Source organism: Malaya genurostris, chromosome 1 (genome assembly GCF_030247185.1).
Source record: "Malaya genurostris strain Urasoe2022 chromosome 1, Malgen_1.1, whole genome shotgun sequence".
Lineage (NCBI taxonomy): Eukaryota > Metazoa > Arthropoda > Insecta > Diptera > Culicidae > Malaya > Malaya genurostris.
The window spans coordinates 15,803,431-15,824,886 of NC_080570.1; the positions used below are offsets into that span (position 1 = coordinate 15,803,431).

A 21,456-nucleotide genomic window follows, 5' to 3' on the forward strand; every position below is an offset into this window, starting at 1 on the left:
GAAAATTATTCTAATTCACTAGAAAAATACTGCATAACTTCGAGAAGTCGCTATAAAAAGAAACTGCAACATGAAAATACGCATCAAAACACCGCATGACTGAAAATTCGTTATAGAAGAAACCGCATAACTTTGAGAATTCGCATGAAAAGTTACATAAAAAACTGCATGACTGAAAAAACTCGCTATGAAAAGAAACCGCATAGGTTTGAAATTTTGGTAGAAAAAGAAACTGCTTCAATTTGAAAATATGCATAAAAAACCGCATGACTTCGAGAAGTCGCTGTAAAATGAAACTGCATGACTTTGAAAATACGCTATAAAAAAACGCATAACTTTGAGAATTTGCATAAAAAAACTGCATGACTTCCAAAATTTGCTATGAAAAGAAACCGCATGAATTAGAAAATTCAGATAAAAAAAACCGCATAACTTTGAGCTATAAAAAGAAACTGCATTATTTCGAAAATTCGAATAAAAGTTCTCACGAAAAAAACTTCATAGGTTCAAAAATTCGCTATAAAAACATGGCAAATTCGCATTCAAAAACTGCATGACCTCGATAAGTCGCTATAAAAAAAACTATGAATTTGAAAATACGCATAAAAAACCTCATAACTTTAAAGTTTTGCTATAAAAAGTAATCGCATAATTTCGCAAATTCGCATGAAAAAAACTTTATGGCTTCAAAAATTCGCTATAAAAAGAAACTGCGTGAATTTGAAAATATGGATAAAAACCGCATGACTGAGAATTCGCTATAAAAAAAATCGCATAATTTCGAAAATTCGCAAAAAAGTCGCATGAAAAAAGCTTTATCACTTCAAAAACTCGCTATAAAAAGACTGCAAATCTGAAGGGAAAAACAGCATGACGTCAAAAAAACTGCATGAATTTGAAAATACGCACCAAAAACCGCATGACTCTAAACATTTGTTATAAAAACCCGCATAACTTTGAAAATTCGAAAATTTTCTATAAAAAGAAAACGGAAAAATTGGAGAATTCGCATAAAAAGTCAGTCGCAAAAAAACTCCGTGACTTCAAAAATTCGCTACAAAAAACTGAATGAATTTGAAAATACGCATCGAAAAACCGCATGCCTTAGAAAATTCGTTAAAAATAGAAATTGATAACTTTGAAAATTCGCTCAAAAAAGTCGCATGAAAGAAACTTTGAAAATTCGCTATAAAAAGAAACCGCATAATTTTGAAAATTCGCTCAAAAGTCGAATAAAACACTTCATGACTGAAAAAACGTTATAAAAAGAAACCTCATGAATTAGAAAATTCGGATGAAAAAATTTGGAAAGTTTGCTCCAAAAAGAAACCGCTTAGTTTCGAAAATCCGCTTAAAAATGTCGCAGTAAAGAAACGCATGACTTCGAAAATTCGCTATAAAAATAAACCACATAACTTTGAGAATTCACATAAAAAGTCGCATAAAAAATACGGTATGACTTCCAAAATTAGCTATAAAAAGAAATCGCATGAAAAAACCGCATAACTTTGGAATCTTTTCATAGTGAATTTTCAAAGTCATGCGTTTCTTTGATGCGACATTTTTAAGCGAATGCGACTTTTTGAGCGAATTTTCAAATTCATGCAGTTTTTTTCATAGCGACTTTTTTTATAGCAAATTTTCAGTCATGCAAAGAAACCGCATGACTTTGAAAGAAACGCATGTCTGAAAATTTGCTATAAAAAACTGCAAAAAAATTCGCTATAAAAAATACCGTGAATTTGAACATTAGTTATAAAAAGAAACCGCATAAATTTGAAAATTTAAAGTGTCAATCAAATTTGGAAGTGCCGAACTTTTCCGGTACGATAGATGTAATGTTACCTAACCGATAAATCCCAGTGTTTTTCAATGCAACAAAATTCCTCGGAGATGAAATTCTTTTATATTCGTTTGGAAGCTACCATTAGGTTACTTCATGAGCTCACAATACAATGGCCGAGGATAGAATCTTACAAATCTTATTTCTATGAGATTATTTCAATGGCAAGAGAAAGGCATTATCACACTGCTAGGTGGATTAAAAAGGGTAATCATATTAATATTGCTCTAAAACATTTTAACTATTGTATTTTGTGGAGAATTTTATCCTTTGTGTTTTAATTGATGTTTGAAATAATGCATTTTTAAAGTCATCGCACTCGGTCGTGTCTTGTACACAACCCTATAGTTTTTCTTCGAAAATTTGACTGATTTTGTCGTTTTTCGACCATTTGAATCGGTAGAAAAAGTTAAGCCCTCTTCAGAAGACACTCTAAATAATTTTTAAGGTAACAAAAAAAAAGCATGTGACAAAGTCTACTGTTCCAGAAAGTTTCATTAAAATCGTAGAAAACTTCGCATGGTAAAGGAAAGTCTGTGTAAAGTTATAAGAAAGATTGCACCCTTTGTTTCATGGATAAAACGCGATGAAATTTTGGGTAAAATTAACTTGGAGTGTAATGTTTACATGTAGAAACTTTTATCACTTCAAGAAGACCCAGACGACAACCCTGTGGCGAACTGGTAGCGGGAAAAATGCAAACCCCGGGAACGCAATGAAGGTGAGGGATTACTTCAAGCGCAATCTGAACTTTTCGATTCGGAACATGGCCGAAAAAGATCAATCTTGAATTGAACTCATATTAAACGGACGATGTGACGTAATATTAAAGCGGACGCTAAGCAGATTCCGGGTCTGGACTTTCCCATTCCACCTGGATGTTTCGGAGATGTTTCGGAAGTTGGAGGTCAACAAATTGGGCGCCTTTCCCCCGGTCCCACGAAGGAAACACTCTAATTAGGTCGGATTTAGCATCGTGCTGTTACGCGGAACCGGCGATGGAATGGTATGGAGCCAACGATGCTCTTTTGGTGCCGAAGAAGAAAAATTCGATAAACTCGCCAGAAGCGAAGGCTCAATAGAAGAACTCTAAGCGATTGCGAAAGGTGATTTTAAAAACGATTGCAAATGATGGCAATTATAAATTTGGGAAAAAATAATAATTTAAAAATATCAACTTCTGTGATGCTGAAACGTTCCATGGAAATCCACGTTGCCTTGAAAATAGATTCCCAAGCAACTGTAATTCAAGTTATTTATGGACAGTTTAAGTACAGAGATAAAATTATTTACATCTATTTTCATGCCAATATTTGGAGTAGGTAATTGAATTTAAAGTTACTCCTCAAGTCTTTACTTTTCAACATACTTTAAAAGCAAAACTAAGCGTAAATTAAAATATGTTGTAAAATTAATTTAAAAAACCAAGGCATTTCTATTTACTTTTACATCGATGATGGTTTTCAATCAAATTTTCTATTCAATTGATGTCTATTTCAAAGTATCATTTAGTTACATGTCGTGTAAATTTCATTTTTTTTTTTTCTGTGTTAAACTATTCTTAAGGTAATTTTTTATACAAAAATTTTACAAAATCTGAACCAAATCGAATTTAAATTCCAATATGTTCCAGTATGGTGATTCCGCAGAATTTTTCGGAAGTTGCAAATTTTGGAACATTTCCGTAGATCTGACATCGCTGCCGACGACGTAGATCTGACATCGCTGCCGACATCATTTTTCCTGGTCGTAAACATAATTAAACGCATTCCGCATATGTGGTGGTTGTTAATTTCTTTTTTCTTTCTCTTTCTCTCTCTCCCTCCCTCAAACTGTGCTGTGCGAAATTAATTGAAACCGTTGAACTCTTGTTTTTCTTCACCCGTGCTGTTCACACGCACGGAGAGGAATAATGGATCGGAAAGAGTTTGAAACAATAACAAACGCTAAAGAAAATATGGGACTGTTTACAACGGCGGGCCGGCCAATGCCTACTACGCCAATGCAGTCCGAATTTCGGCCAATAGAGACGGATCCACTGATGAAGTCATAACACAGCAAGTATACTTGTGTGTATCGAATTTCCAGCCCCAGTAACAAGAAAAACAGTGACGTGCTCGATTACTTTCTCAGGTAGCACTTGAGTTAACTTACCCTGGTTAGGCGTGTTACTTTTTCGATCGGGTTTCTCCTTCATGCACTGAGAAATAAGAATCTCCTATAAGGTGCTTCCGTTGACAGAACTTATTCTTCCGGGGTGTGACATTTGTTTACAAACACGGTGGCGTGTGGATCTCTGAAAGAAAGAAAAAAAAAGAACAGACACTAAACCTTTCTATTACTGACAAGAAACAGTAAAACTGTTTTCAACCAACCTGCGGTGCGTTCAACAACAGACAAATTGGACTACAACTTCCTGATGATGCGCAATCCGATTTTTTCTCTCTCTCTCTCTCTCTCTCTCTCTCTTGCTATTACTATTCAATTCAAGCTATTTTGCAGTAAACAAACCGAAAAAAAACAACATGAACCTCCAAATGGTCGCGTCCTCTGTAGCATGACTTCCCGATTTGACGATTCAATGTGGTTCGTTGACGTCTATGGCTGCTGCCATGGAATAATCAAAATCAAAAACAAACAAAAAAAAAACTAAATCAGCTTGCATGTGCCTTACCGTTGAACAACAATCAGATTTTCAAGTGGTTTGGATAATGTTGCTCTTATGAGACACATTCGCTTCTATAGTTAGAGCATCTATGAGTGGAATACTGAATTCTCTACACTTTTGAAACAAATTTAGATAGTTTCAATAAACGTCAAATTGGTACGAGGAAATTCACTAAAGTGTACTTTTACGCTTAGGTCATTTGTTCGATAACGAGGCTCCCGAAGCCGAATGTAACGAATAACGATATCAGTAGGCGTGCGCATTTGACGCGAGAAATTTCGCGTTCCTGTCAAAATCTCGTTCGAAAATCGACTTGTTTTTATAGAAAATGTGATAAATAAAATCTTTATGATTGTCATGATTCAACGCCAAGCTAAAGTGAATTTTTGTTTATTTTTCGCGTGGAGACGAAGAAAAAATGGTACATTCATTTAGAGTGACTTCTAAGCAACTCCTATTCAGCAATTAGGGCTTGCTTCATTTAGAATTGGAACAAACTTTTGCTCATATTGTGACGCTCCTGGTGGACGGATTTGGAAGTCCTTGGCGCGCACATGTCGGGAATTTTGTCAGCTTCACGTATGATTTTTGACATTCCGCAAATCGACTGTACTTGGTAAACAATCAACATGGAAGCCGAAAGAAGGGAAAAAATTGTGCACAGTTATTTGAAAAATCCATTGTGGTCTGCATCTAAGCTAGCTAAACAGCTGAAATTGCCCAGAAATACAGTATGGCGCTTTATCAAACGGTATAAGGAAACATTGACGACGATTCGGAAGCCTCAAGCCATTCGTCGGAGTGGAACTGTCGACCGGAAGCTGCGTGGTAAGATTTTGAAGACTATTAAGAGGAATCCTAATCTGTCGGACCGTGATTTGGCCAGAAAATTCGGTGCTGCCCATAGTACCGTGAGGAGAACTCGACTCCGGGAAGGAATCAAGTCGTATCGAGCAAGCAAACAGCCAAATCGGACCATAAAACAGAATAGTGTGGTCAAAATTCGTGCTTCGTGCGTGGAAACTATATGACCAGGTGCTGACCAAGTTCGACGCGTGTCTTCTGATGGACGATGAAACCTATGTCAAGGCTGACTTCGGGCAAATCCCAGGTCAAAAATTTTACTTGGCAACGGCTCGGGGAGATGTTCCAGCCAAATTTAAATTTGTTTTTGCCGACAAATTTGCAAGAAAATTCATTATTTGGCAGGGCATTTGCAGCTGTGGCAAAAAAACGAAAGATTTCGTTACAAATAAGACAATGACATCGGAACTATACCAAAATGAGTGTCTCCAAAAACGAATTTTGCCGTTCATTCGATCCCACGACCATCCCATAATGTTTTGGCCAGATTTGGCAAGCTGTCATTACAGCAAAGTCGTTCAAGAATGGGATGCAGAGAAAGAGGTCCAGTTTGTTCCGAAAAACCTTAACCCACCCAACTGCCCTCAGTTCCGCCCTATTGAGAAATACTGGGCAATCATGAAGAGGAGACTCAAGGCAAGATGACGACCTGGTGGAATAAAATAGCTAAAACGATGGACGAAGAAGGTGTGCGCCGCCTAATGAACCGTGTTACAGGAAAAATTCGAGAATTCCTTCGAAACCGTGACGAATGATTTTATCCGTATTTTTTCTTAAAAGTATGAAGAAAACGCTACATTTGTATAAAAAAAGATCTTGAATTCAATAATAAATAACTGAAATACAGGCAATTGTCTTTGTTCCAATTCTATCTGAAGCAAGCTTTAGAAGCAAACATGATGATATTAGTGAGCAATCCACCAAGACTATCGTCACTACGCAACATTAATACATTTTAACTTGACCATTTTCCAGTTTTCAAACGAGACCCAGTATGTGGAAATCGGTCGAGCCAATATCGAGAGTGTAGTTTGTCGGTTGCGTTACTTATTTGGTTATATCGCCGGAATATGAAAAGCTCTCCATCAGCTATTTATACTTGATCATAGGCCGCATTGTGGGGCCTAAGAATGACTAGATCGGTTAAGCCATGCGTTTTGTCTTTTACGTCACTTATTCGATCAATTCACTGGAATGAACTATTTGAATGTGTCCTGTGACCATGTCGTAGCTTTCGAAAACTAACCCAAGCTTGTCAAGAACGAATAAGATATTTCAGGGAAAGTGAAGTGTTTTGTCGGTTACGTCACTTATACTATTCTATATCCGGAATCTGAAATCTTTGTCATAGGCCATTTAAATTTTTCGAATAGTTCAATAGTAGCTTTCAAACGAAACGATTTTCCACCTCGATTCAGGCATATCCAGGAAAATAGAGGGAATAACAGAAAGTGCAGTTTGGCGGTTATGCCACTTTGAAGATTATATCTCTGGACCTGGAAATATTCACAGTGAGGCTTCCAAAAATAACCAATGGCTTCCTAGTAGCTTGTTGATTGTGATCAAAAAATTTCCGATAAAACTCAGGGAATACTGATGACTGTCGTTTGTCGGTTACGTCACTTTTACGAATACATATCCGAAACCGAAACTTATCGATGTCAACATTTCATAAGGTCACATAAACCAATGAGAGTTCCTCTTTGTTTACTTTCTCTCTTGTAAATATCTCCTTAATTTTCACGTGTACTTACAAAATATTCGTATAGAATGAAAGACAATATTCCAATAATTCTAACAGTACCAAATAAGTAACGAACATTTGTGTAATAACGCAGATATAGTCGAAAGAGCAAGTAAACAAAGAGAATCTGTCAATTGTTTTTATGCCCTTTTAAAATGTTGACGTCGTTATGAGCCTTACAAATTAATTCAATAACCCAAGTGTAGCTTTGAATCGAGCCTAAGATTGTTGAAATCGATTCAGCCATTTCGGAGAAAACTGCATCAAAAAGTCCCCAGTCTGACCATTAGAAGAATACTTTTTCAATTTACATTTTATTCATTTTATTGTTCCATTTCTACGAATAAATGTTGTACCACGATCTCTTCTTAAGGTTGCCATATAGATTCAGTTTTCCGCACAGTCTTTCATCAACCTGAGCCGAAACGGAATTGTACTGAAATTTAGGACAAAATTCATCACGATTTCTAACAGAATTCCAATTCAAGTACAACAACTTTAAAGATTTTTCGATTCCGGTGGTGAATCATGGTGATTTTTCAAGAGCTATGAAAATTCCACTAAGTGTATTAGGGGAAGGGTTTTCTAGATTAGCATCACTCTTCTCGTACAAAACAGCAACGTCAATGTCAACCTCTAGGTTTGAAAAAAGATTCCGAATATGTGACATAGATCAATAACGAATAGCACGAAACTAAGTGGTTCGAGGTGGCTTCCTTGTGGAACATCCGATAAAACGTTGAAATACTCAGAGAGTACAATTACGAACTGTGAAATCAGGATCAGGAAACCTGCATCACCTGAATTTTTCCACAACAAGTTGATACGAAAAACGGACAAACGATGGTAAAAATCTAAATGTAGTATCGAATTGTGCCATTTGTCGCAAGCACAGAATCGAGATGGCTCTGTAGTAAGTGACGTCATGTACGCTGCCGGTTTCGTGGAACTGCCCGTCTATTTGGGGCCATGCTGATACGAAACTGTGTGGACTTTCGGCGTCGATTGCTAACTGTTCATGAAAGTTGGATCCACTATTGCACACTAGATAACAGCATGAGTATCCGGCAATAGACTGAATTCGACACGAGTACTCCGAAGCGGCCCTGGAAGGATTCAGTAGTTGGAGCGACTAAAGGCTGAAATCGCAGCGCAACGGCTTCTCGTGAAGCGAAAAAAAAACGTTTGTTTTTTTTGAGACAATGCACCACAACAATGTCTAAAATCGAAGCTTTAGGGCTCCAGTTGCATTCCCATTCATCTTATTTGCTCGATTTGGCCCCTTCTGACTATTACCTATATTGTTCCCAAGAACAAACTAGGCAAACACTGTTCTTGATAGCAGGTTTGATCACAATTCAATTTATTTCCGACTAATACAGCTTCAAGCTACAATGAGTGTTATTCAATGATAAGAATGCCTATCAATAAACAAAATTCAGCTTGTTCGAGAAGATCATCGTGAAGTATTTTGCCGACCTTCAGGAAAATGATTTCTAGGACGTGATCAAACAGTCGTTATTGGATTTGTTGGATTAATTTAGAAGATAAACCTAAGTTCATTCAGAATCCGGAATAATAAAATCATCTGTATCTCGGTAACGAACTGGCGTACAAATGAGGTGAATACATCGAAGCAAAGGTAATTCACTGTACTTTAAGCACCTCCGGAGTCAACTTCTTTGGCACCATTGTTCCACATTTTGGTCATTTGAGTTGCATCCGGAGTCGTTTTTCTATTGTTCTAAAGCTTCCGCTTCATTGTTGCCCAAAATCTCTTGATGGGTCGGAATTGCGGGCAGTTGGGTGGATTCATGTTTTTATCGATGAAATCTACAAACCACTGCATGACTTCCCGGCTGTAGTGGCTACTAACCAAATCTTGCCAAAACTGCACGGGACTGTTATGAGCTTTAATAAAAAGTAGCACAGGGTTTTTGAGGCATTATTCCTTGTACAGCTTCGAGTCCATCGTCTTAGTCGTCACGAACCCAATGGTCTTTTCTCCGGAGCTGCATATCCCTTGCCAAATCATCAGTTTTTTTTTTGGCAAATTTGTCCATAAAAGCTAACTTAGATTTTGCAGGAACTTCTCCTGTAGAATTTTGAACAGGAAGCTGTTCGGAATCCATTTTGACGTAGATTTCATCGTCGATGAGCAGCCATCCTTGGTACTTCGTCAAAACCTGCGGATTACAATTTCCGAGTTCGAGTTTTGGTGACGAAACTTTCTTTCAACGTTCTTCGAATGCTTCGATTTCATTATCCGATAGTTCAGGGTAGTACTTTCACGGTACTCAACACCTTCTGGTTCAGCTTGCGGTCATATGTCCTACTACGACGCTTACCTTAAGGCACTCGATCCACGCTCTGTCGCTCCCTGAAACGTTTTAGTACATCTATTGATTTGGCAATTTTCAAAGTTTTTACGATTTTTATTGCAATCCACGTTGGATCAAAGTCAAAGTGGGTGTGCAGAAATTTTCCTCTGCTCTCGGCTTCCATCTAGAATAACTCACTGCCCGAAACACCTTGAAATTTATACCACAGGAAGTGGGTAGGCAAACAAACCGCTGTAAAACAATTCCTGCAGCGGTCACTTTCCGTGCCACTGCAAAGCCATAAGTGACTCAGAATTCTAACTAGACAGAGCTTTCAATAGACTTGTTTTCGTTCCCAGAAAGGTCATTTTTACCCCACCTACTTTTTAAGACGCAGATTTTATACAGCAAAGTGGCTTTCAAAAAATATTGATGAGCCCAAAACCGCCAAGCCTATTTCTCAAATTGTTTTATGAACATATTCTGAGTTTCCTAAAGAATATTGAAATTGAGTATCCATTCATTGAATTTAGCTCAGAAACAAATCATAATCATATGTTTTCAATGCTATCCCTATCCACCTTGTTCGGCAGATTTGGCTCCCACAGACTACCTCATAAGATAATCTTCGATACCCACTCTTCCAACCATTTCCATAAATTGCTCATGTAGAATCTTGAAATATTGGAAGCCATCAACAAAGTCTACGTGTCGAAGTTGGCACTGAAACAAATATTTATTTTTCGGTTTTTAACGATATAAAACTAACTAGAGATTGTGAGAGAAGGAAGAAAGTGAAAATTCTAGAGTCATAGTACACAAGGAAGAGCAAAGTAAAGTTGCACATGATATTCAACTCTTATTACGAACAATGAATGATGAAAGTTTCATGAAACAATTACGAGCGAAACTCTTCTGCAATAACAGTTGATTAGCTTTCACGTGGTGTAATTCATGACGGTAAAAAAACGAAAACAAACAAAAACCGACACTAATTGTTAGACGTGTCCTAATCTAAACTCAAACTCGAAAGAATATGCACCAAAACTCGAACCAAAAGATAACGTGTGTCAAAACAGAAAAAAATACTTGAAAAATTGAACCACAATAATAATCCAAAACAAAAAAAAATAGACAAAGAGTGCACGGGTCATTAAATGTAGGGAACGATCCGAACAAGAAAAGATTAGCGTAAAAAAAAACAACTGCACAGTGAAACAGAGACAGACTGACAGACAGACGTGTCATCGTGATGACGGTTGCGATGGTGATGTCAATGTTGATGGTAAATAACCACCAGCAATAGAGGCCAGCAGCTCTTGTGTAATTTGCGAATTTACCAGCAGCATTTAGAGAAAGAGAGAGAGGGACGACGACGACGACATGATGGTGGCTAGGCAAATTGTTATGCTAATTTCAATGATTTTTTTTTCTTCTTTACCATTAACAGGTCTTCTTCGAACGTCAACACATTCGGGTCCCGGTCGAAGATAGGAAGAGAAAAAAAGCTCGAAGGTAGTGCAAAACAAAAAAAGATAGAAAAAGCTAGCGATAGCAAAAAATTAATTTAGTGCGAGATCAGAATAGTGAAAATCTAATCCCTCCGCCGTCTAACCGACTAACGAACTCGGAATCGAAACTCGCGGGCGCGCGGTGAAAAAAGCAATTTGTCATTTGATCGATGTGACAGGAATAAGCGATGACCATAAGCAGCGGCGGCGGCGGCGACGGCACATCTCTCCGGTGGTTAGTGTCCGGCAGCGACGAGCGAAGAGGAGGACGACAACGCCGGTAAGAAAAACGGTGACCAAAATGCCGTTTTAGCTGCTGAGAGAGAGACCACGCAGCGCACACATAGCAGTAGCGGTTCGCTTTCACTGATCGGTTTTTCGGTTCGGTTCGGTGTCACACAGTAGGCAGTGTCGTTGCCATTGTGTTGTTCGTGCGTATGCGTATCGTATCGTGTATGTGAAACCCCTTCCTCCTCCCGTCCGCGACGGTTGTCAACGAAACGACGGTAGCGCTGATTGTGGGAACAAGCAGAGAAAGGAGCAAAATATAGTGAAGGGCGGAAATACGCCGAAAAAAAAGCTCATACCGGATCAGTGACAACTTGATGGAGTTGCATAGGTGTACCCAAAAGTGACATAATATCTCGGGAAGAAGATAAGAGGTAGAGGAAAAACGAAAGGAAGGATTGACTCGCTCCGGCACCGCACAGTGCATAGTTGGGCGCGAATGTTCAGGGTAAAAGAGGCGCGAGTGGCATTTTAAAAAGGCCTTACAAAACGGTTCAGTTGTGAATGTGAGTAATCGTAGCGAAAAGTCCGTCAGTAACAAACAAGGCAGCTGAAATGGGTTTCTCATCGGCGCTGCAAGGCCGGGCGGCGCACGAAGCGCTTCTAAACCGTCAGGAGGCGGAACTGAAGCTGCTAGAAACGATGAAACGTTGCATGATCCAGAAGAGCAAGTGCGACAAGGAGTACGCGACATCGCTGGCGGCCGTCACCCAGCAGGGACTGAAGATCGATCGCAGCGATGATCTGCAGGGTAAGTTGGAATTTTTGCATTTGCTTACCATTTTTACAGTTTAATTTGAAGAATAAAAACAATTTTTTTTGTAACGTAATGAGAAAACTTGGAAACTTTGCGAAACCAAATGAGATGAAAACAAAGCGCAATCAAGTGAACTAGGTGAGAAACTTTCATCTCATATTTTTGAAGACTTCTATTGATTGTCGGGTAATTTTTGAAGTTTTCAATCGTTAATTAAACAAATGACAAGTGAACATTACTAATTATGAAGTCTTCCAGCATTCAATAGTAGTGTAATTGTGCGAAATCGTGATCATGCTTTGAGACGAATCGAATAGTAGATATTCAGAAACATGACGAACTGTAAATCTTGAAACGAAAATATGTCCTAAATTGAAAAGTGAGTTTGTTTTAAATGAAAAAAAACACAGTTTGATTCAAATACGTTGTAAGATATTATTTATGTTTAAAGTAATGAGCTGAAGGGATGAGATGGAAATAGGAACTCAGATGAAATAGAGAGCCATTACCATAGAAGATTTATTTTCAAAAATCGGAAAAAGTCGTGTCATTTCACCCAATGCCATTTCGCAGAAAGTCCTTTTACCGAAAGGAACTCAAATTAAATCTGCTTTTGGTCCAACAAAGTAATGCACTTCGTCGAAAGGATTCTATTCCGTGCGGATGATCCTAAAACACGAAGCATTATCTTGTGCATATCGTCTTAAGGTTACAGGGCTTTGGAACAGTAAATGGTTACCTGGGATGAGTATTTACTCGCTCCTAGTGACCTAACTCTCACAAGGAGAATGTCCAAAACATTCAATGCGAGCTATCCTCTTCGTAAGGAATGGGGAACGACACAGTTTATTATACGGACGGTTCTCTGTTGAATGGTCGTGCTGGTGCTGGTGTCTACTGTCGTGAAATGAGGCTAGAGCTGTCTCATTCACTTAGTAGATACTGTACTGGGTTCTTAGCAGAAATCTACGCGATTCTGTGTGGATTACAATCGGAATTTCAGCAGAGAATCTGCGGTAAACGAATTTATTTTTGTTCCGATAGTTAGGCAGCTTTAAAAGCACTCAGTTCGAATAATTCACGGTCGAATCTAGTGATCGCATGTCGAACTCAAACCTCTGCATTTCAAATGTTGTTTACTTCATATGGGTACCCGGCCATTCTGTTATTACTGGAAATGAATGTGCTAATGAGTTGGCTAGAGCTGGTGCAACGAATGATTTCGTTGGTCCTGAACCACTTTACCACTTTCAACTAGTTGGATAAAGCACAAGATTCGTCCTTGGGCTGCATCCAAATATGCCAAAAACATTTTTACCAGATTTGAATCTGAAAATGTCAAAGTGGCTACTGCATTTTCCAAGCATCATTGTAGTATTCTGGTCAGAGCTCTGACTGAACATTGCAAACTCAATTATCACATGGCTACTATTTCAACGTGATATTATTCGTGTGATTTGTGTGAATGCGATTACGGCACCTCATATCATCTGATATGTAACTGTCCCGCATTGACGCAACTATCTCCGGGTTTTTGGTTCTCCATACATGGTTGATTCTGTGTATGCAGGCTAAAATTAAAGGATATTCTATCGTTTCTCACCCAATGTGGTAAGGATCTATAGTCAGAAGGGTTCATCGTTCATCCTGGAGTAAATGAATTCTTTCTGTATTGACCTGAAATTGGTTTTAGCGGATTGTTTGTCATCCTTTATGGGGTGCTGAATTTACTTCTGCTCGAACATACTGCGAATCGTTCTGTATTCTTCCGGGAATGTAGAATGGTGTCGCTTTTGTAAAATCGCTAAATCCTCTAGGGGGTTGTAGGTTTTATCAACTGTGCATTTTAACACTTGATGATCGGTCAACATCCTTCCGGGGATGCAGAACGATTTGTTTCTTTATGTTTTGTGCTTTTTACCCACCTCACCCACTTCATGTTCCTTCCCTTCCCTTCCTGCCAAGAAATTAATGAGAAGCTACGGCAAGGCACAAATCTCCAAATAACTAGGAGAACGTGCCACTCAAGCCAATTAGTTCTGAATCCTGCTTTTCACCGCGAATTGGAGATCATTGCACCTTTTTTGTACAATTTCGTCTCCGTCTGGAGTGGAGACACTTCAGTGCAAAAAATTGCATAAAAAAAGAAATGAGGAAAATTGCTGTTGAATTTGATAGGTTTTGCTGAAATGTGTGACGGAGTTGCCATGTTGGTCCAGTGGCAAATCAAACATCAAGGTTTACCTTCATTCAATACTAAAGTTATCGTAGGCTTGGGAATCCAAATTGAATTTGCCATTCCAATGCGCGGGTGAGCAATTAAATTTCTTTAAAAGCGATTTGCAAAAACTCACATCGACATCGACCTAAGTTTTTCGTAATAGGGAACTTAAAAGCAAAGCATGTCCAGTGGAATCGTAAGCAAAATAACCATAATAGAAAAATACTTCATAATCAACTCTCTGTGCTGGTTACTTTGCAGTTCTTTATCTCAGTTGTCCGACTTGTTTCTTTTCCGTGAAAAACCCCTCTACGATTGATCTGGTTCTAACAGATCAAAGTCACATTTGTAGTGAACTGATTTCTCGTGCTGATTTTATTATGATAGATAATTCTACGGACATCGCAACAGTAATAGATAATTTGAATCATAACATTATCGAAACTAGGAATCTTTCAGTTCGCAAACGTCGAACTAAATTAAATTCTCCTATCATCGATGACCATAGTTAGGGGTTTCCAAAAAGAAATTAAACACTCTTTTACGAAATGAAAATTTAGATAAAGATGTTGAACAAATCAAACCATATTCTAAACCTTTTTGGAAACTTTCGAAAGTTCTTATAAAAAAACCTCAGATACCAATTCCTGCTCTCAAGGAAGAAAATCAAATACTTCTTTCAAATGGCGAAAATGCTCGTGTCGTCGTGAGTCCTATTGAAAATTAAAACTCACTGAAACATGATCATATTTCACCTCAAGTATTGCTACAAAATGACATTACTGAGACGAATTTTGATTAATTTAAGTCAATCATTAGAAAACTTAAAAACATGAGGGCTTCTGGTAATGATGGAATCTTTAATATTCTAATTAAAAATCTTCCAAAAGTTGCCGCAAGACTCTTGGTTAAAATTTTCATCAAGTGTTTTTCAATATCTTTTTTCCCTCAAAGTTGGAAAAATGCTAAAGTAATTCCTATCCTCAAACCTGGAAAAAACAACAGAAACGTCAAGCTTTAGACCAATTAGTTTACTTTCTTCTATCAGTAAACTTTATGACAAAATTGTCTTGTTGAGAATTATGTCTCATATAAAAGAGAATTCTATTTTTTTATCAGAGCAGTTTGGGTTTCGTCATGAACGTTCAACTACTGATCAACTTGTTAGAGTAACGAACATGATAAAAGTAAATAATAAAATATTTTCAATTATGCATGAACATTTGACCATGAGAAAACTATTATCAATGTGGGAGCCGCGTTTACTCGCAGTCCATCAAAAACAACAGCGTGTTCATGATTCAGAGCAGTGTCTAGCCATGTTTACAAGTTATGAATCAGATTTTCTGTGTTGGTATATGACAATGGATCAAACATGGATCCATCACGTCACTCCGGAATCAAGACGTTCATCATCTGAGTGGACTTGAGCCGGCAAACTAGGTTCTAAGTGCAAATTCAGCAGTTAGGAGTTCTATATGGAAGATCTATAATAGAGCAGAATCTGGAACAAACGTATCCCCAGCAAGTCGTTCTAGTTTTATTTATTCGACCAGTTCTTCTGTTGAATTTAAAACTGGTCTACGATGCCGTTCTAATTTTTGTATACTTGAAACACGAGTAAAACACTGCTGGGGCTGCCAGTTTTTTTCTTGTTATAAAACTTAGATTTAAATTTTGTAACTAACATAACTTATGCATCTAGAACTAGAACACTACTAAACTGCCCATACTCGCATATCAGTCCCATATCGATTTTCGTCAATTTTGAGTGAGCTTGAGGAATGAAATCTATCCTCAATATACCTTCAGAAACTGCAATAAAAGTTGAGGGTTTGTTCAGTAAAATGTGAAAAAAATATCAACTCATGTCTGTCCCATATGCAAAATACTCGCATATCAGTCCCATTTAGTGCAAATTTCAATAATTTCATTTGTTGCAATGTTGGAATAGTAAAGGTGTATTACCGATATTTCAAGTAATAATACCATGATTCAACATAATAAATCAAAAAAATCGGAAATAAAATTTTAATTGTCTTTATCTCGACATGCCAATTTTCCATATGGGACTGATATGCAAGTATGGGCAGTAAATATGCCCTAAGAGTCTAAAGACACAACCGTCAACACAAATCCTTCTACAAGTACGGCATCGATAAGTTAGAGAAGCGTTTTAAAGAATTGTATTGCTCTGGTTCTTCAATTGTGTCACTCGCAGAGCTTGAAAGTCACCCTGTTGTTCCGGAACCGGAAGTGAGATCCGAACAAAGGTAAAAAGCAGTATATTTCTATTAACGTTGACCTTTTTATTTGAGTCAAAGTTTGTGAAAATCGACTCAACTGTTTGAAAATGGCTATTTCTCCACTTTGTCCGGTACTTCGGAGACCGGGAGTTTGACCAGCAACATTTTCGAACCAAATTTAAAAGAATTTTTACTTTCCTTGCATTATTTTTCGGAAGAGGAAGCAAGATCTGCATAAAATTCTACATCAACTTACACACACACATACACGAACTGCGTCGAACTTGGTTCATATAAAGAGTGGGCCAGTCAAAATCACCGTTTTTTGAAATGACTTGCCCGAGGAACAATGGTCGTAACAAATTGATTGTTAGTTGAGCTGTATGGCACGTTGCACCGTCCTGTTGAAACCAGTAGCCATTCAAGCCATTTTCACAAAGAATATGCACCACAAAATCATTTATCATAACTCGATAACGATCGCCTTGGGTAAAAAATAGGGATCAATCACCCTAATGGTGCACCCTGTACCACTCTGGGCTTCACGTGACTTATTTTTAGGAAAATTTGCCAAACAAACTGATATTTCTCTTTTGAATTTCCGCTCATCGATAGCAAAGAAAACTGCTTTTGCGTTGTGCAATAATGACAATTTCTCCTAACATTGTAAATTACTCCAATTCAAACTGCGTTAGAAATTATAAAACGAATTTATGCATCAAATCCTCTTCTTTATCGTAAACTAATTTAAGTTCTTAAACATGACCAAAGCAAAACCGCGGTACGTACGACACTCCGCACCTGGACACAGTTGCCTTCTTTTGTTTAATTAAAAAAAACAGTGCTGACTTTTGTCAAGCCACTGCGAAATTCATGACATACTCTAATCCAAACCGTGTGATAGCACAGAGGATTGGGCCTGTCGCCTGTGCTCGTCGCGCACAGGAAAATTATTTGTTTAGCCATCTCGCCTACTGTGGAGAGCTCAAACACACATGTGTGTGTTGACATTTAAATCGTAATCGGTATAGCAAAACCGGTTGTCAACTGTGGTTGCTTTTGATTTCACTGACTGTCGCTGGTGTCGCTTCGATTTGTATCTTTTCGAGTGACAAATTCTGTTTCAGTTTTTTTTCTTCTGCTCTCTTCCTCTCAAACCAACGGCGGTACGTCTCAAATAACTGGTTCTTCCTGTTTATGTTACATCATCAGCAGCAACGCAAAACACAATCGACAACAATAATAATAATAATAACAACTGAAAACCAGTCACGGAAACCGAAACGCATCGAAGGCGGAATGCTTTACCGGTGCAAGTTTCAAGCGAAATAAAGTTTGTTCGGCTTTGAGTGACGCGTGTTCAAAATATGTACGTACGGAATTGGGTAATTATAGGATTTCGGCCGACAATCCGTGTCAGACAGTCGGGTGACAAGTCAGTGACGGCAGGTTGCGTGAAAAAACATAAGCCGAGAACTGGTTTGTTGTTTTTTTCTTCTTCTCCTCATCTCCTGAGGCTGTTGCTTCTCCCTGGTGTTGTTTTTGTTATTGTTAGCATTGGAACTTGTTTGATTTGATCATGTTTTTGGTTTGGGTAATAGGTTTTTTTGTAAATTAAAAATAGTACAAAATGTTGCTTAAATTAAAACGCTTATCACTTATCTCGTTTTTTTTTATTTATACTTTTTCAGGAAGTCATGTAACCCGTGCCTGGCGATTATACCTGGAGGAACTCGAGCACACAGCCAAACAGATAAAGGCGAATGCCGAGCAGCTGGACGCCGTATGTCTGGAAAAGCTGACCCATCTGTACCAGGAGAAACGTCGGGTCCGGAAGCAGTACCAGGAGGAGCACACCAAGATTGCAACGAAATTTAGCCATGTAAGTCGGTCCTTTTCATTAGGATGGTGGGTCAGTGGGTGTGTGAGTGTTTATGGAGAATTTGATAAGATATGGTTGTCACGTGAGGGAGGTTTTCTAGGGGATTCACCAACTCGTTACTGCGACTAAACTAAAAACGAATCCAGATAAGCTGGAGTAAAGTTCAGTTCGATTGTTTGATAATATTTTTTGAAAGTCCATTATCGATAGGAGAGATAAAGACTGTCCCAGAAAGTATGGACGCAACCAAAAACCGCTGCCATTTCGCAATGATTCAGAATCTGTCAATTTTTATGGCTGCGTCCATTCTTCTCTAACCACTTGTGCAGTTGTTTATTCGTTTTCATTAGTTTGTTTCGAAGTGCGTGGACTTTCAGCAGAACAACATCGCAAAATTGTGTACAAATGGTGCACAGAACGCGGACTGTCACTGAGAAAGATAGCAAAAAATGGAAGGAGTAAGTGAAAAAGCTGTGCGAAATGCAATCGGGAAGTTCGGTGAGGATAACACCTTTGAGGATAAACCGAAAACGGGTCGAAAAAAAAGGTCCTGCTAACCCTCAGTTGGATAAACGTATACTGAAGGCGTTCGAGCAAAAGAAGGAGGTTTCCGTTCGGGATGTGGCCAAAAATGTGGGCACTTCGAAGTCAAGTGTTCTTCGTGCTAAAGAACGTTTGAATCTTCGAACCTAGAAGAAGCAGAAACAACCAAAACGTAGTCCGAAACAAGAAGCATCGATCAGGCCAAGGGTTCGAAAGCTGTACAGTACGATTCTTGCTGAAAATTTGAACTGCATAATCATGGACGACGAAACCTACGTGAAACTCGATTACAAATCCTTGCCGGGACCACAATATTATACGGTGCGAGAAGGGCAAGTGTTGAACCAGTCCGAGACATCGATTGAAGTCGAAAAATTTGGTAAGAAAACTATGGTCTGGCAAGCAATTTGTAGCTGCGGTAAGATTTCGAAACTCTTCATCACCACTGCTTCAATGAACAGCGAAATATACATCAAGAAATGTTTACAAAAACGACTTCTACCCATGATTCGAAACCACAAGGATTCTGTTGTCTTCTGGCGAGATCTTGCTTCTTGCCACTACTCGAAATCAACGGTAGAATGGTATACTACCATAAATGTCACTTTCGTCCCAAAAGACATGAAACCACCAAATTGCCCACAACTTCGACCAACTGAGGAGTTGATTCTACAGACGAGAAAGTTATCCTGCCGCTGGATCCCACTCATACTTATTTAAGACTAGAAAGATGAACGCAAGCGCACTTCGCATACATTTTTAGCAGAATCCATTATTGCTTATTTGGCTAATAGGATTGTCGTAGTATACTTTTGGAGAGCACTACCTCATTGCAAATATTATCGTGCATTAATTGAGCAATTGCAGACCGAAATCGCTGTGAAAGGCCCTTACATGAAGCACATAAGCATGGCTACCATAGTTAAAATCAACGGTTTAGGGTTCCAATTACTTGCCCATTCATCTAGTTCATCTGATTTGGTCTCCTGGAACTATCATCTGTTCCCAAGTCATCTGTAAGAAATCGAAGCCAGTGTCGTTCTTGGAATTCTAAATCGCTACTTCCAGAACCTGATACCGAAACCCATATAGCCAAAGTAAGTTTGTATTGCCATCAACTAACATGACCTACAAATTTAGAAGATGTTTTCCGTTCTTCATGATTCGAAGTAAGGGAGCTATCTCGGATCACTTCTTAAAATCTATCACAAGTGTTTGGGGATTTTTGTGCTCTAGAAATGGATATTTAGAAGGTCTATGACATGACAGCATGACAGGAAACGTTCAGAAATGCAATACAATACACAAGTTTTATTGAAATACTCAATAATGTTAGTTCCAGTGTAAAAGAACTAAGTGTCTGTTTAAAAAACAACGGTGAAAGACGTACAGAAAATTATGTACATACTAATGAAATTGGTAATTTTCCACTTATCATGCTTTAGTTCCGGAGCCGGAAGTCGAATCTGGATAAAAGGTTCTAGAAATTTTTAGGAAATTATAAGACCTTTCATTTTAATCTTAGTTGGTGAAAATCGGTTGAGCTGTTTCAGAGAAAATTGAATGCACACTTTTTCTCTAATTTTTATATATTACCATGTAACTCTGGAATAGGAAGTCAGATCCTAATGAAATGCAATAGCAGGCTATGGGACCATAAAAGCTTTTATTTGAATCTAAGTTTGTGAAAATCGGTTCAGCCATTTCTGGAAAAAGTGTGTGGATAAAAGTTGATTTTCACAGTGATTGCATAGCTTTTCTGTATGAGAAAGGCGAAAAAGTTTGTTATGAGAACATATAGATAAGGCCGCAAAATAATGTCAATACGATAGAATTGAACTACCAGCTATTTCGGTAGTATCGCTGGCAGTTGTTGCCAGGTTTCTAATTAATCTAAACAACTGTCCAGCTGCGTACGTGAAACGTGAAAACCGAACATTATAATTATAAATACCAGCGTGTTCTCGAATTTATTAGCGTCAATCAGGTCACACACACAAACACACAATATGGTGTCGGTGTTTCCACTTTGATTCCAACGGGGATAAATTTTCAAACCAGATGGAAAACAAACCGGATATGCTGTCATAGAGCAAGCGTTGATCTCATTTTTCATGGACTGAATCCGAATCCGAACGCCCCGATAGCAAACAAATTAGGCCAACTAATCAGATCGTTTCCAGCGTTCGCTCAGGCAGGATCAGGAAGCTGGCATACTGTCGGTGAATGAAAATGCTAATTTTAGCAATTGTGACTCCGTACCGTACCGGGTAACACATTTTCTGTCAATACCAATATCAACGCCATTGTCGTTCGCTGCAGAACCTGATGCAGAACTTTCAGAACGACATCCAAACACGAAACGTCACATATAGGCGTTAAGCGAAAAAAACATAAACAAGCCAGGCACGGTTGCCGTCGTAGTCGTCGTCGCGATCGTTGACAGCAATTTGTGAATTTCATCGCCTCCTGCGTTCGTTTTTTTTCATCACTGCTGCAAACGGTCAGTGAAATGCACGCATAGTGCAATTTTCCTATGTCTGTCGTTTTCACCAAGCAACGGCAACA

At 38.4% G+C, this 21,456-nt stretch overlaps 1 protein-coding gene across 3 annotated transcripts in view; it reads left to right on the top strand.

The window, feature by feature from the left end:
• Positions 1–21,456, top strand: part of LOC131433158 (tyrosine-protein kinase Fer) — a 134,515-nt gene that overhangs the window by 21,085 nt on the left and 91,974 nt on the right. For all 3 annotated transcript variants that reach the window (XM_058600025.1, XM_058600016.1, XM_058600036.1), the window contains 2 exons: positions 10,891–11,990; positions 18,155–18,345. In XM_058600025.1, coding sequence (XP_058456008.1) covers positions 11,795–11,990; positions 18,155–18,345 — 387 coding nt within the window. In that variant the 5' untranslated portion in view covers positions 10,891–11,794. The remainder of the gene's footprint in view (positions 1–10,890; positions 11,991–18,154; positions 18,346–21,456) is intronic.